General features: G+C 29.5%; 1 protein-coding gene across 1 annotated transcript; it reads left to right on the plus strand.

Moving 5' to 3' along the window:
- The first annotated feature begins 462 nt into the window (after positions 1-462).
- LOC118027486 (sodium/calcium exchanger NCL2-like) lies at positions 463-9354 on the plus strand. Its single transcript, XM_035030863.2, has 9 exons — positions 463-992; positions 3225-3413; positions 3958-4139; positions 5307-5452; positions 5571-5835; positions 5920-6062; positions 6469-6727; positions 7033-7329; positions 8827-9354. The coding sequence occupies exons 1-9, from the start codon at positions 590-592 to the stop codon at positions 9073-9075; spliced, it is 2133 nt and encodes a 710-aa protein (XP_034886754.1). The 5' UTR covers positions 463-589; the 3' UTR covers positions 9076-9354.
- Positions 9355-14814: the final 5460 nt, after the last annotated feature.

Here is a 14814-nt window from a genome sequence, read left to right on the forward strand (position 1 = left end):
ACGCACATGTTTGAAAGAAGCTTTGGTTGCGATCGAGAACATTTCAAAATTTTAATTTTTTTTTCTCCACGGTTTACGAGTCACCGACTTTTGAAATACTAAAGGAAAAAACGAACTTTCATAGCACATGGAATTTCCTTAGATTTCTATCTAAAATAAATTGACGGGTTTAGAAGACACCAACACCATAGACTATGGAGCAAACCAAACACCAAGCAGCTTACCTTAGGTAGGGCGTATTAGGGGTGCTAGTACCTTCCCTTTACGCAACCAGTCCCTTGCCTTAGAATCTCTGAAAGACCAGTTAGGGTTCCTAGTGACCAAATACTAGGTGGCGACTCCAAAGAACCAAATCCTTAGAACACAACGAAAATCGCCAGCCGATGTCGTGCCTTTATAAATTTTTTGAGGGGGTGTGACACCAGCCACAAATTAATTAGATAATCAAACATTGACTTCACAGCAGACTTCATCAGCAGAGAAAATTCTCCACATACATGACAATTTCAAGCCTCGTAATTAAGCAAACACGCAGGCCTTTAAACTTTCTTATACAACCTCCAAAGATTTGTTCAGCTAGTTAAGCACCATGGAAATGAGGCTCATCTCAAGAACTGTATGTTTTATACTTTTTCTTCTTTTAACAGTTCTTTTAAACGTTAAAGGCCGCTCTCTGGCACACAGCTCTGTCGAATTACTGGTTTCAGATGGCATCAATAATGTCCAAGAAAACCAATCTTCCATTCTAGCTCTCAAAGGGATGGATTCTTCCTCTGAAGAGAAGTGTGAGCAATTGTATGGCTTCTTGCCGTGCTCCAGTAATATTTTTGGGCATCTCTTTCTTATTGCAGTGTATGAATATATGTTGTTTCATGGAGAGGGCTACTTGGCCTCTGGAGGTGAGAAGATTTTCAGGATTCTTGGACCTGGTGTCTTCGGTGCCAGTGCTTTCCAGGTTCTTGGAGCCCTTCCTGAGTCCTTGATACTTCTAGGTATGCTCTTTTATTTTCTGTTTGTTTTCTAATTATCACCTTAAATCACTTGTTTTCTCTTAGAAATTATACACTGTCTTCTTCGGAAACAGCGTGATCGATCAACTATAAATTAAGATGCTTTTCAGATGATTTTAATCTGCCAACTTTTTATATTGGTTCCAGCTAGCTGGTAAATGCTATCATCAATATCAAATGAATTCGGAGTTTTCGAAGCTTGAATTAATTGATGAAACAGTTCGGATCCAGATGGTTTGCATCACACACAAACGTAAATGATAAAATCAATATCGTGGAGTTATTATTTGTCGTGCAATCAATTTAGTTTATAAGTTATAATAAGTCGTGGTTTAATTGATATTAATGCGTGTCTTTTCTTTATTATTTTTTTTCAAAAATCTTGAGTTGAACTCTCGTCCTAACCAAAAAAGAAGGGGGGAAAAAAGAAACTTAGCTTGAAAGCTGACATGCCTTCTCTAATTTGGAGCTTTTTTATTTTTGTGTTTTAAAATTATTTTTTAAAAAATTTAATTTTTTTCTTTACTTCAAATTAATTTATTAGTATTTTTAGATAATTTTTAATATATTAATATAAAATAATATTATTTTAATACATTTCCAAATAAAAATCATCTTAAAAAAGCAATAGTTACCAGACTTTTAAACATACCCTTATTCTACTAGAATTAAAGCACATGTTTTTAATCATTGTATGCTGCAATATTTTTTTTTCTGTATTAATTATTTTACTTAATTTTCTTGTTGATATTAATTAACAATATATATATATATATATAATATATATATATAGACACATGTTGGATTCGATATCTCCTTTTCCTCTTTATAAAATATGTTTTTTATATAAGAATTGGGCAAGAGAAATATTGGAAACTTGTAGGATGAGAAATTGGAACGTGAGGAACAAGTATTTCCACGTCATGGAAATATTTAAGATAGAGGCGACTAGACCAGATAAGAAATAAATTAAAGGACTTGAGAGCTTTGTTCCAAGTCAACTTGGATATGGTTTTAAGCAACCATATTATATACTGAAATAAATGGCAGCCAGCCGTGTTGGGTTCTTTTTTAATTCGATAATTGATATGAAAATAAAGATTCTATACTGAAATCAACTTATCACCCCACATAATGATATGTATTTTAACTCTTTTATATTATATATGTAAATCTTCTCTTTAAAATAAATGGCAGCCAGCCGTGTTGGGTTCTTTTTTAATTCGATAATTGTTAGGAAAATAAAGATTCTATACTGAAATCAACTTATCACCCACATAATGATATGTATTTTAACTCTTTTATATTATATATGTAAGTCTTCTCTTAAAAATAAATGGCAGCCAGCCGTGTTGTGTTCTTTTTTTAATTCGATAATTGATAGGAAAATAAAGATTCTATACTGAAATCAACTTATCACCCACATAATGATATGTATTTTAACTCTTTTATATTATATATGTAAGTCTTCTCTTAAAATAAATGGCAGCCAGCCGTGTTGTGTTCTTTTTTAATTCGATAATTGATAGGAAAATAAAGATTCTATACTGAAATCAACTTATCACCCACATAATGATATGTATTTTAACTCTTTTATATTATATATGTAAGTCTTCTCTTAAAATAAATGGCAGCTAGTCGTGTTGTATTCTTTTTTAATTCGATAATTGATAGGAAAATAAAGATTTTATACTGAAATCAACTTATCACCCACATAATGATATGTATTTTAACTCTTTTATATTATATATGTAAATCTTCTCTTAAAATAAATGGCAGCCAGCCGTGTTGTGTTCTTTTTTAATTCGATAATTGATAGGAAAATAAAGATTCTATACTGAAATCAACTTATCACCCACATAATGATATGTATTTTAACTCTTTTATATTATACATGTAAGTCTTCTCTTAAAATAAATGGCAGCCAGCCGTGTTGTGTTCTTTTTTAATTCGATAATTGATAGGAAAATAAAGATTCTATACTGAAATCAACTTATCACCCACATAATGATATGTATTTTAACTCTTTTATATTATATATGTAAATCTTCTCTTAAAATAAATGGCAGCCAGCCGTGTTGGGTTCTTTTTTAATTCGATAATTGTTAGGAAAATAAAGATTCTATACTGAAATCAACTTATCACCCACATAATGATATGTATTTTAACTCTTTTATATTATATATGTAAATCTTCTCTTAAAATAAATGGCAGCGTCTGGATTATTGAACACAAGAGAAGTAGCTCAAGAGTCCGTGTCTACAGGAGTCGGACTCCTCGCAGGAACATCTATTTTGCTTCTAACACTACTCTGGGGAACCTGTGTTATCGCTGGCAGCATTCAATCGTCAAAGCCAACCATTTCCAATACTTCAAGCTCAAGATTATTATCATGGCTGACTGGTGCGTACGTCCTCTCTTTTATTCATTATTAAATTTTCAAAGAAGAGTCGACATTTTTAGAGATTACAAATAACAAAAAATAATTGTTGAAAAAATAAAATAACTCGTTTTTTAATAATAATTATTTTATTTTTTCATTATAATTTAATTTTCAAAGGAGAAACTTTTTATTTAAATGAAAAATATTTATTAATTATTATTTAAAAATGGAAAATAAATAATCAGAAAAAAATAATAATTCTTAAACATAAGGCTAGAATTTACAAAAATCCTTACCTAGAAAAAAACATATAAGGCTAGCTGGAAAAACATAAGTTTTACCTGTGAATTTACAAATTGTTATGCATCTCAGCTTAACAAAATCTAAATCAAATATAAGGCAAGAATATTTTAATATTCACTGAAAAAAATCCAAGACTAAAAATTAAGGCAAAAACTTCAATTTAATCTCAAATATATATATATATATATATATATATATATATATATATATATATATATATATATATTTTACTCTTCTTGTTTTCTTTTGTAATCTTCATAGAGTTTGGAGTCACTACGGATTTGGAGACAAGCTACACATCAAGGATTATGGGTCTTTCTGTCATACCATTTCTTATTTTGCAAGTCCCAAAAATTTTCAACTCAAATTCTGGGGAACACTTGACGATATTGACCTCTCTTGTGGTTTCAGTGGTTTCTCTATTGATATATTTCTTCTATCAGGTATCACATGTCTCTCCTTTTTTTATAAATATTCTTTTCTTTAATTTTTTGTTTTGAATTTGTTGTTCATATCCATAAAATCGATTTGATGACTATATTATGCAATGTCATTTCATGTAGTCGTAATATTCATTATTAATTAATGACATTTAAACTAACTTTATCAGCGTATATATTATTACAATTTGATTATTTTTCTTTCTATTTAATTAAGATATGTTTTACTCTATGATAAGTGTATTCTAATACTAGCAATAAATAGAATCATTGAATCAACTATTATTTTAGCGATATTGTTTGCATTAATTGTATATTACCCTCGGCAATGTTTTATAGCTTGTTTGTATCTATTTTTTAAAAAACAACTATTTGAAAAAATATTAAATTAATATTTTTTTTAATTTTTCAATGATTTTAATAGATTAATATTAAAGATGACAAATTTAAAAAAAAAAAAAAAAACATTTTACCCCACAATATCAAACACACTTAATCTATCCCAATAACTTTGTTTTTAATTTGGTAGGTCCATATATTCTACAATGCTTTTTATTTGGTCCTTTCATATAATTTCCTTCCAATTTAATGTCATTTCTTGACAATATTTAGAAGAAAAAAATGTGTTTTACACATGTTAAGGCTATGTCTCGAGAACTAATGGTAAATTTCGAAGGACTGCATTAAAAAAAAAATCTTGAACAAAATACCAACTAAATTGATAAAGAATATATAAAAGGATAGAGAAGCCATGTCAAGGGACATCAAAAGTACGAGTGCACCAACAATATACTAGGTCATTTAATAGTAAAAGTATGGACCAAAGGATTTGCTCTTCCTGTAATTTCAAATTCGAGTTTGTGGTTGCTAATATGATGGTTATTAAAGGTTTATATGGTCGTTAATTTTAGAACATGTTAGATTAGTCAATATGCATGCAAACTGATTCAAACATTCACATTAATTTTTTAAAAAAATACGAGTGCGCCAAATATAAAATTAATCCCAATTATTTTCCCCGGTTGAAAGTATTGCTAAAAGTAATGATAATATAGCTACCTTAGACTAAAATGAAAATGTAGTTTCTAGGGGTAGGACCTCGGTTTTAAATATTGTGATTAATATTTATTGGTCGAACTCAGATATTTTGTCTGCATAATTTGTGCACAGATCTTCGAACCGTGGATTCAAAAGAGAAGACTGGAATATGTAAAATATGATGAAGCTCTTTTAAGAATTCTGCAACTCGTGCAAGAACGAGCTTTAGGGAGAATTCTGACAGGAGAGGGGGCTCCAAATATAAATGCTATACAGAGGTTAGTTCGATTTATGACACCTCATGCATCATTATATATATACTTTATGCATGCTATGCATTTTTAAAGAAAAAAGAAAAGAAAAGAAGAAAAGGGAGATGTAAATTCTTTTTTGCAGACTATTTGAGGAAATAGATAAAGATGGTGATGACTATATATCGCCCTCTGAAGTGAGGCAACTTCTGCTCGACATAAAGTCTACAGGAATGAATATCAATAAAGACAGTGCATCAGAAGAATTAATCAAAGTATTAGATCTCAATGATGATAAGAAAATAACTAAGGAAGAATTTGTCTATACTTTTACAAAATGGCTTGAAGAGACAAAGTATGCTATGGACAGGCGATACTTCACAATTAACTCCTTGAAGAGGTTTTATCAGGTATTTACTGCACGTGTTAAGTAATTTTGAGTTGTATCTTTTATTTGATTTATTCTAACATCTTTAATTAAGTGTTTTGCTTAGGTTTTTCACCCGTTCGTAGAAAGTACAAGAGAACATGAGATGAAGAGAAATCTCATAACAGAAATCGTGAGTCATCTACAAAGCGTTGCTTTAGGAAACCTAATCAAAGAAGATGGTACTCCGGATTTACTTGCTATTAGAAGGTTAGCCCATCCTCCCTCGTATATTTGTTAGAAAATAATATAAATTATTTTTAAAATTTTATTTAAAAACTTAAGTTATTAGGTTAAATTAGTTCTTTGATATGATATCAAAACCTTAATAACCAAACACAAAACAAATTTAAATCTCACCATCTTTATTTATTTGATAAAAAAACCAAACACAAGATAATGTGAACTTGTGTAAGTTTCAAGCTCAAAGAACTTTCATTTAAAGGATTGTTTTAAAAAAATAATATAAATCATTCTTGAAACTTTATCTAAAAACTAAAACTATTGGGTTGAATTGATTCTTTGACAATATTAGCATGCATAATCCCAAGAAGTGGATATGTTCTTATGAGTTTACTCGAGAATATATCACTTAATTGTATTTTGTAATTAATAGGTTGTTCGAAGAAATTGATCGTGATGAAGATAATTGCATATCAAAAGATGAGTTAAAAGAACTAATGAAAAAGATTGAGATTGGTAAGATCTCTTGGGATGTAGATGAAGCAGCTGAAAAAATCATGGAAGCACTTGACACGAGCGGAGATCAAATGATCGATGAGAAGGAGTTCACCGAGGGAATTGTAAGATGGCCGATTAACACGTCCGAAAATGTAACTCCTGTATCAACTCGGTCCCAAGATGATAACAATCGAGTAAGTCCATTCTTGTTGCTGGGAAATATCATCAATATCTTAAGAATTCGACCACTCTATATTATTTTCATTTTTATTTTTTTCTAAATCACAAAAACACATCGATTTTACTACGTACGCTTATCAATCAGAATTTATATAGAGTGGTCGTGATCTATTAAGAAAAGAAATGCAATAATCATGATGACAAATACAACGAATTAAAGTATTCTGAATAAATCAAAAAAAATATGTAAACGGAGCCGCTTTGTTAATTAACTGTGATTTAGGCAGTAATAAAGCTATAAAAATGGATTAATGTGTAGGGAACCTGGGAAGAAGTGGATAAGTTATTGAAGGATGAAAAAACCAATGCTGTTGACAAATCATCATGGGCTTGGTTTAAGGCTATAATGTCTATGGTGCTTGGAGCTGCTATATTGTCTGTGCTAGCAGAGCCGCTGACACAAAGTGTTCAGAATTTCTCCGAGGATGCTGGGATACCATCTTTTTTTGTCTCCTTTGTGTTAGTTCCACTCGCAACCAACGCAAGAGCAGCCACTACAGCTATCACGACTGCCTGTCGTAAGAAGTCTATAACCACTTCCTTGACATTTTCCGAGGTTTGTCGTTGGACTCGCCTTAATTTTTCTTCCTTTTTTTTTCATTTTTAGGTCTAATATTGAAGAGGAAACGTAAACATTTGTTATAAAAAAAGACTTAATAAATTAATGAGAGTAAAATGTAATAGAAAGAAATAGAATACTATATATTGAATGGAAGTGAAGGGGAGAATGAAATAAAATACAAGTTACAAGAGGAGATAGAATAAGTTGAAGTTGAATGGAGAAGAGTTGGAAGGATAGACGTAGATGAAGGGAATGTGTTTGAGTGACGGATAGAGAGAAACGAAAATGTGAGAAAGTGAGGCCCGAGAAGAATGAGATAAGGTGTCAAGTAAAAGAGATAAATGGGTATAAGTATATTGTATATAAAAGAGAGAACAAAAAATTTGGTGAAATTTTGAAAAAAGGAGTTCAAATTTTTAAAATTAGAGTAGTTTATGGCAAGGTACTCAAAAACATTTTTTTAACATGATATGAAATATACAATATAAACTTAAATCGTAAACTTGAATAGTAAAATCGTAAGTAAAATATTTTAACTAATTATATATTAACAATTTCAATCAAGTAATAATTAAATAATATAACACAATTCAAATAAAAATAAAATAAATAATATAAAAGTCCAAAACACTTTTATTTTATTTACATCGATTTCTATACTTCTTGGACAAATCAACCTATTTACTTCGTCATTTATAATAAACAAATTCCTTCAAATTTTGATAGACCATTTAATATTAATTACTCCAAGGATCAAGCATGTCAATTTACAACTTTTGTTCTATACATTTACCAGCTAAAACAGAATAATATATCAATTAATATGCTAATAATTTACATAAGAAATTGTGAAGAATAAACATGTATTTTAATTTTACGGAAATAAAATTCACAAATAACTTGTATCATTAAAAACATTATAATAATTATAGTTAAAACCAAGCCCTTGATTATCAAATTGCAACAAATTTTGTAAGATATAAATTTAAAACAATGAAAAATATTAAATTACATATTACCAAAATGCACATAATTTTATATGTTTTTCAAACTCGTAAAATCGGTTTGATTTTTATCAAATTTGACCGATTTTACTTAATTTTCAAGTTTTAATTCGATTTGACACATTAAATACATATTAACTTGTAAAATTATAAGATTTTAAGAGTCAACTCGTTTTTTTAAACAATATTAGTTTATGGTATTTCCATGAGCATAAAATTTTGTGACACAAATTTTTAGTTATCAAATTTGTATATAACACACACACACACACACACACATATATAATCGTGAGACCTATGTACTGAATTACATTAGGCATAAAATAAGAGTTTTTTTTTTCATAATTGATAAATATTTTTGAAAAATAATATAAAATTATTATTGAAATCTCAACTTACAATTTAAATTTTTTAAAATTAAAATAATTATTTGATAAACATGACTATTAGCACAAGTAATATATAACCTGATTTGATCAATGTGCAGATTTATGGTGGGGTGTTCATGAACAATGTTCTTGGCTGTTCTGTTCTTCTATTTCTAATTTATGTTCGTGGATTGACATGGGAATTCTCTGCTGAAGTACTGGTTGTGCTCATTACCTGTGCTATAATGTGTCTCGCCGTAAGCTTTCGCTCCGATTTCCCATTGTGGACATCATTCATGGCATTCCTCTTGTATCCCTTTTCTCTGTTACTTGTTTATGTTTTCAACGATGTTCTCGATTATGTTTAGATCAAGTCAGTAATTTCTTAAAAAAACTCTTGGATTTCACACATACCACAAGCTTAATTATATTGATCCTACTGATTTATTTGGGCCGGATAGGCTTGGGACCAAGCCCCTCCAAGCCTCAAAAGTTTCTATCTTTTTTTTTAGACTGGATCTAACCCAGCCAATCCAAACCCGCTGGCCCAGCCTGATCGCTTACCCAGACCAGCGACCAAGTTGGCCTAGCGGCAGGCATGCGTGAATTATTAGGTATACTTGCAACAGTGACAAAATAATTAAAATTGCAAGCGGTTTAATGACTTACCTGGTTAGCTGTTGCTGAAGGCGAAGCTGAGGGCGTTATGAAGGAATGCAAAAGTCTTCTCGTCTGTTTTTGCTCTTCTGGTTTTCCTCTGTGTCTTCGTCCCTCTGTTTTTTTTTTTTTTGCTATGATTTCTTCATGAAAAGCTCTGGTCCTGGAGAAAGCAGAGATTAGCAAAAATGGCTTCTCCTTTTTCTTTGCGAAAGATATGTTTTTTTTTTTTAATCCTAGTAATTGACCCCCGATCCTTACTCTCTTTTTGTTGTTTCTGTTCTTCCCTCTCTAGCTTTAGGGTTTTTTTTTGTCTTTCTGTTTTTTCGTCCTCTTAGTTATGTTTTTTGTCTGGCTTGTAGAGGGCCGAATCTCCAATTCTCATCCACGAATTTCGTCCCTTATCTCCCCAGGGTGACAATCTCGTGGATGAGGATAAACATAGCTCGGGTTTGGTCCATGTTTGATTGATTCAAAACACCATCAGTCCTGCCATTGTTGGACTGTTGGCGATGCTTATCCTTGCGTCAGGGAAGAGTTACAAGGGTGAAGGATACCGAACCAAATCTTATGGGTTCTGTGGTAGACAATGTGTGTTTTATGTTGCCTATTTATTTTATTTTATACATTTTCATTTATTCCATGTTAGAGTTTAATTCTGGTTGCTAATATCAACCGGTTGTTTTGTTTTTGTAAATGCATCATTAAAAAACAACTCATTTATATATAATATTAAAGAAAACAAATAAAAATAAATTATAATAATCTATTTTATACATTATAAAATTAAACCAAAAAATAAAAAGATCAATCACAATTTTTTAAAACAAATAGGTAGGCCAAACAGGTTAAGAGGGTGTTTGGAAATGTGGTAGCGGTTGCTTTTCAAATAACTTTTCGTGCCGAAAAGCATGCTAATAATATTTTTTTATTTTTTAAAAATTATTTTTAATATCAGCATATCAAAACGATCTAGAAAGTATAAACCGCACTCAATTTTAATAAAAAAAAAATTAAAATTTTGTAAAAAACTTTTTGGACCACAGTGCCAAACAGCCTCTAAAAGTTAAGAGAGGGGTATTAATCAAATAGAAAAAACAATGGAAAAAAAAAAAAGCAGAGAAAAAGAGGGGTCCAGCCCCATGTCTGGTCAACCATCAAAGATCTTATGCTTGTACTTGAAAACCGGAGCATGTGGTTGCGCCTGAGAGTCCAGGCCCACGCTTGCGCCCGAGAGTCTAGGCTCGCGCTTGGCTTATTTTTATGTCTCCCATTAATTCCTTAAGGATGATAGTCTCGTGTTCTCCAGAGGTAACAACCAAGAGGTGGAAACTTCGTTTCAAGCATTGCAACCTTCGATAAATCGGAGCTCTCTTTTAGCCAATTAGTGTCCAAGAAGATAATTTGTTTTAAATTTTTTTTTTAGTTTATAATCATTCTAGTTATGAATTTTACAAATTATCTTGATTGATTGGAGATTTTTTGAATTATTTTTTTATAAAAAAAAAAAAAAAATTAATTTTATCCTTCAACATTTAGATTAATTAGACTTTATAATTTATTTTAATTTGTTTTCTAAGATTTTATCTCAGTCTTATAATTTAAATTAAAGATTTGACGAGTTAACCTATATTTATTTTTTCAATTACATCATTTAACATTGAATTAATTAGGAATTTGTTTCATAATTTTTTTAATTTGCTTTTTTTGAGTTATTGTTGTCTCATAATCCAGATTTGACATATTAATACAAGTTGACTTGAATGTTTTTTTTATATAATTGATTTTTTATTTTAATATTGAGTTAATTAAAAATTAAATTTTAAAATTTTTTTAATTTGTTTTTTATAAAGTAATCAAAGTTTTGTTATGAATTTTATAAGTTAACATAGTTTAATCCTAATTTAATTAACATGTTATTATTTTAATATTTAAAATAATATATTATCTTAAAAAAAATTCAATTTAACTATATTTTTTATTTTAAATATTTAAATTATTTTAAATTTATTAAGTTGATGAAATCATATGAATCATCATACACTTTAATATTTTTTATTTCTTGGAAATACGATAACAATGTCAGGATATTGTCTTATCAGACCCTTTCTCATTTCAAGATCCGTACTTTTTCACCCTCAACATCCTGTTTCCTCCGGCTTTTATTTGCAGTGTCATCACTATCAATGAAGACCCACCTATTTAAACATATAATAAAAGTTGACGTATTATCAAAGGTACAGAGCATGCCCAGAAAAAGTGGTCAATTCTATTCTATCTCTTCCTTGGAATTTGGATAAAGTATATTTTGAGTTAAAATTATATTATTTGGGGGGCCTCTCCAAACGTATCAAGAATCCAAGATAGATGGCATAATTTAATTTAGGAGGTATAGTTTAGCCCATTAAATTTTAAATTTATTTTAAAAAAAAATTATTACTTTAAATTTTATAAGCTTTAGAACCATTAAAAATTTATATAATTATAAACTTTAAAATCCATAAAATTAGTTAAAATATATACAAATTAACTTGAATATTCACATTAATAAACAAAAGAAGTTGAGGATGTTTAGAAAAATTTTATTATAAATAGTTGATGAATTTAGTTAGGAGTTTTAATTAATTCTTCATAGATTTTAAGGAAAAAATATATTTGGTGCATTTAAAAAGGAATTTGTGTTTATGGAATTATGGATTATACTATTGTAATTATAAATCATGGATGGCAATTTCATTTTTTTGATGCTCTAGGGACTATAATGAATATAATGATAAATCTTTAAATAATCAGATTTTTTGTTATGTAATATCTTTATATTAAGTAACCAGGTAGTATACGATGCAAGTTAGGTAATTGATGTATTCCTTTTGAAGTACAGAATATAAGTCATTTAAAAAAAAAATTAAGTGCATAATCCAACACTATATACATGAATTTTATATACATATTAACTAATCACAAATGATTGAGTAATTAATACATAGCATGAGTGATGTTTAATGATACAGTTTTATATTATATCCAATATTAATAATTTAAATATGATTTAGAAAAATAAATTATTGAAAATTTTTTTTATTTTTAATCCTAATTCATTTCAAAGTGTTTTGTTAAGTGTTATAAGAAAAAAAAATTTATAATTAAAAAGGTTAGGTTAAGAGGTTGCATAAAAAACCAGTCCAGTCAGCTAGATTCATTTCCATGTAGAGGGATTCAAGGATTTTAACACATCTTCAATCTTACCATAATGGCTAAAAGAGGGTAGATATTTTAAGGTGTTTGAAAGTGTAGTTGTGGTTTTTTTTTTTAAGTGTGTTTTACTTAAAAATGTATTAAAATGATATTTTTTATATTTTTTAAAAATCATATTAGACATCAGAATATCAAAATGATTTGAAAACATCAAAAAATTAAAAAATTTTAAAAACGCTTTTAAAATACAAAACACAAATAAGTTGTCAAGATGAATAATCACTTTTGTACAAGTTGTTGAAGGCCAAGTGCTTTCCAGTGGTAATCAATTTTCAAAATCCTTTTCTAAAACAAAAGAGATATGGGATGCACTCATGGAGATCATCCATTTCTTTAAAAATATATGGTCCAACAAGTTGAATGTTGATCACATTAAAAGGCTTGAAATAAATATCATCGAGACACTATGCAAACTTGAGATGATATCCCCTCTATCATTTTTTGACTCAATGGAGCATCTTCCCATACATCTATTGTTCGAGGTAAAAGTTGAAGGGCTGATCCAATATAGATGAGTGTACCCATTTGAATGGTTAGATATTACAGTTGCAATGTAATTCATATATAAAGGTAGGTTTTTTCTTAATTGAAAATATTTGATCAATTCAATGCAGGTACTTGTTCAATCTCAAGAAAAAGGTTAAGAACAAGGTGCTTGTTGAGGCTTTGATATATGATGCTTATATTGTTGAGGAGATCTCAATATTTATCTCGTACTATTTTGAATCTCATTTGAGAATGAGAATCAATCGCGTTTCACAGCATGATGATGACGGTGAAGTGTCTTCTAGTGGGAACTTGTCAATATTCTCTAATCCTGGACGACCCACACCTAAAAAAGCCAAGGGGGAGATATTTGTCAGAAATAGAGTTCAAACAAGCACGCAATTATGTTCTACTTAACTGTGATGAGCTGAGATATTTTATTCAGTAAGTATATATATGTATTATTAATTAAACTTTGTTGATAATGTACTATTTATATATTGTAATATCATAAACTCATATAATTTGGAACAACCTTGCAGGTAACATCGACAATATTTGTTGTCCAATAACTCACAGCTGATCGAATCTCAAATCTTTCAATTACAAGATGAAAAATTTATCATGTGGTTCAGAACACATGTAATTACAATCACAAACTCATTATCTCTTGCAAAGTTACTGTATGTCATTACAAAATTCTCGTTTACTGTTCATTATTGTACATTACATACAAGGTTTATTAAACGGGAATGAGTGTTGCTAAGTCATTGTCTTCACTAAGCTTAGGCTCTAAAGAAAAGTTAAGTGCTACAACAGGTATTTTGTCAATGGATATGTGTTCCATACTAAAGAATACGGGCATGAAAAAAGACATACAACAACAGTGTTTGTGTTAAGGGATTAACTAGTAATGAGTTAGAAGTTGACTACTATGGTAGATTAGAAGAGGTCGTCGAACTGCAATATCATAACGAGCAGAATATAGTGTTTTTATTCAAATGTTATTGGTATGACACCACTAACAGAGATACACCTATTCATTTAGAAATGATCAATCAAAAGTTGATTGGTTATCCATTTTAAAAACAAAACCCAGGGGTCGTGTTGAGGTTGTTCAAGATGAGAACGAAGATATAAGTGTGCGAGATGAAGTCTTTCAAGTTAGTGAGTTGGTTTCACCATATTGAGTTGCTCCTTCGATTGACTTGGAAGAAAATTTAAATTTTCATGTTTTTTATGATAGTCTTGTTGATGTCGACGCAGAGGAGTTGAATGTTGTTTTGAGCTTTAGTGGACAAACAAATGCCAATGAAGATGATGATGATGATATCCATATTGAAGATTGTGATGTAGGTGATGACTATTCAATTGACGAAAAAGAATAAGAAAATTCTGACTAACTATTAGAATGAAGCAATGTGTAAAGCATTTTTTTTTTCATGTAATATATATTATGGATGATATTTTGTAACATGAAATATTTATTTTATAAGTGTTAACTATTGTTATTGTTTTGTGCAATGGACAATTTGTAAATTAAATGTGTTGCAGGATGGTAAATAGGCAATACAAACATAATCTTTCTTGAACAGTGCACTATCACAAATGTCAATGCCGACGGATTATAGTCCGTCAGCATTACATAAAGAGCTTCACTGGAAATGCCATAATCACCGATGAATTTGCAGACAGATTAAGTCCATCGG

Source organism: Populus alba, chromosome 1 (genome assembly GCF_005239225.2).
Source record: "Populus alba chromosome 1, ASM523922v2, whole genome shotgun sequence".
Lineage (NCBI taxonomy): Eukaryota > Viridiplantae > Streptophyta > Magnoliopsida > Malpighiales > Salicaceae > Populus > Populus alba.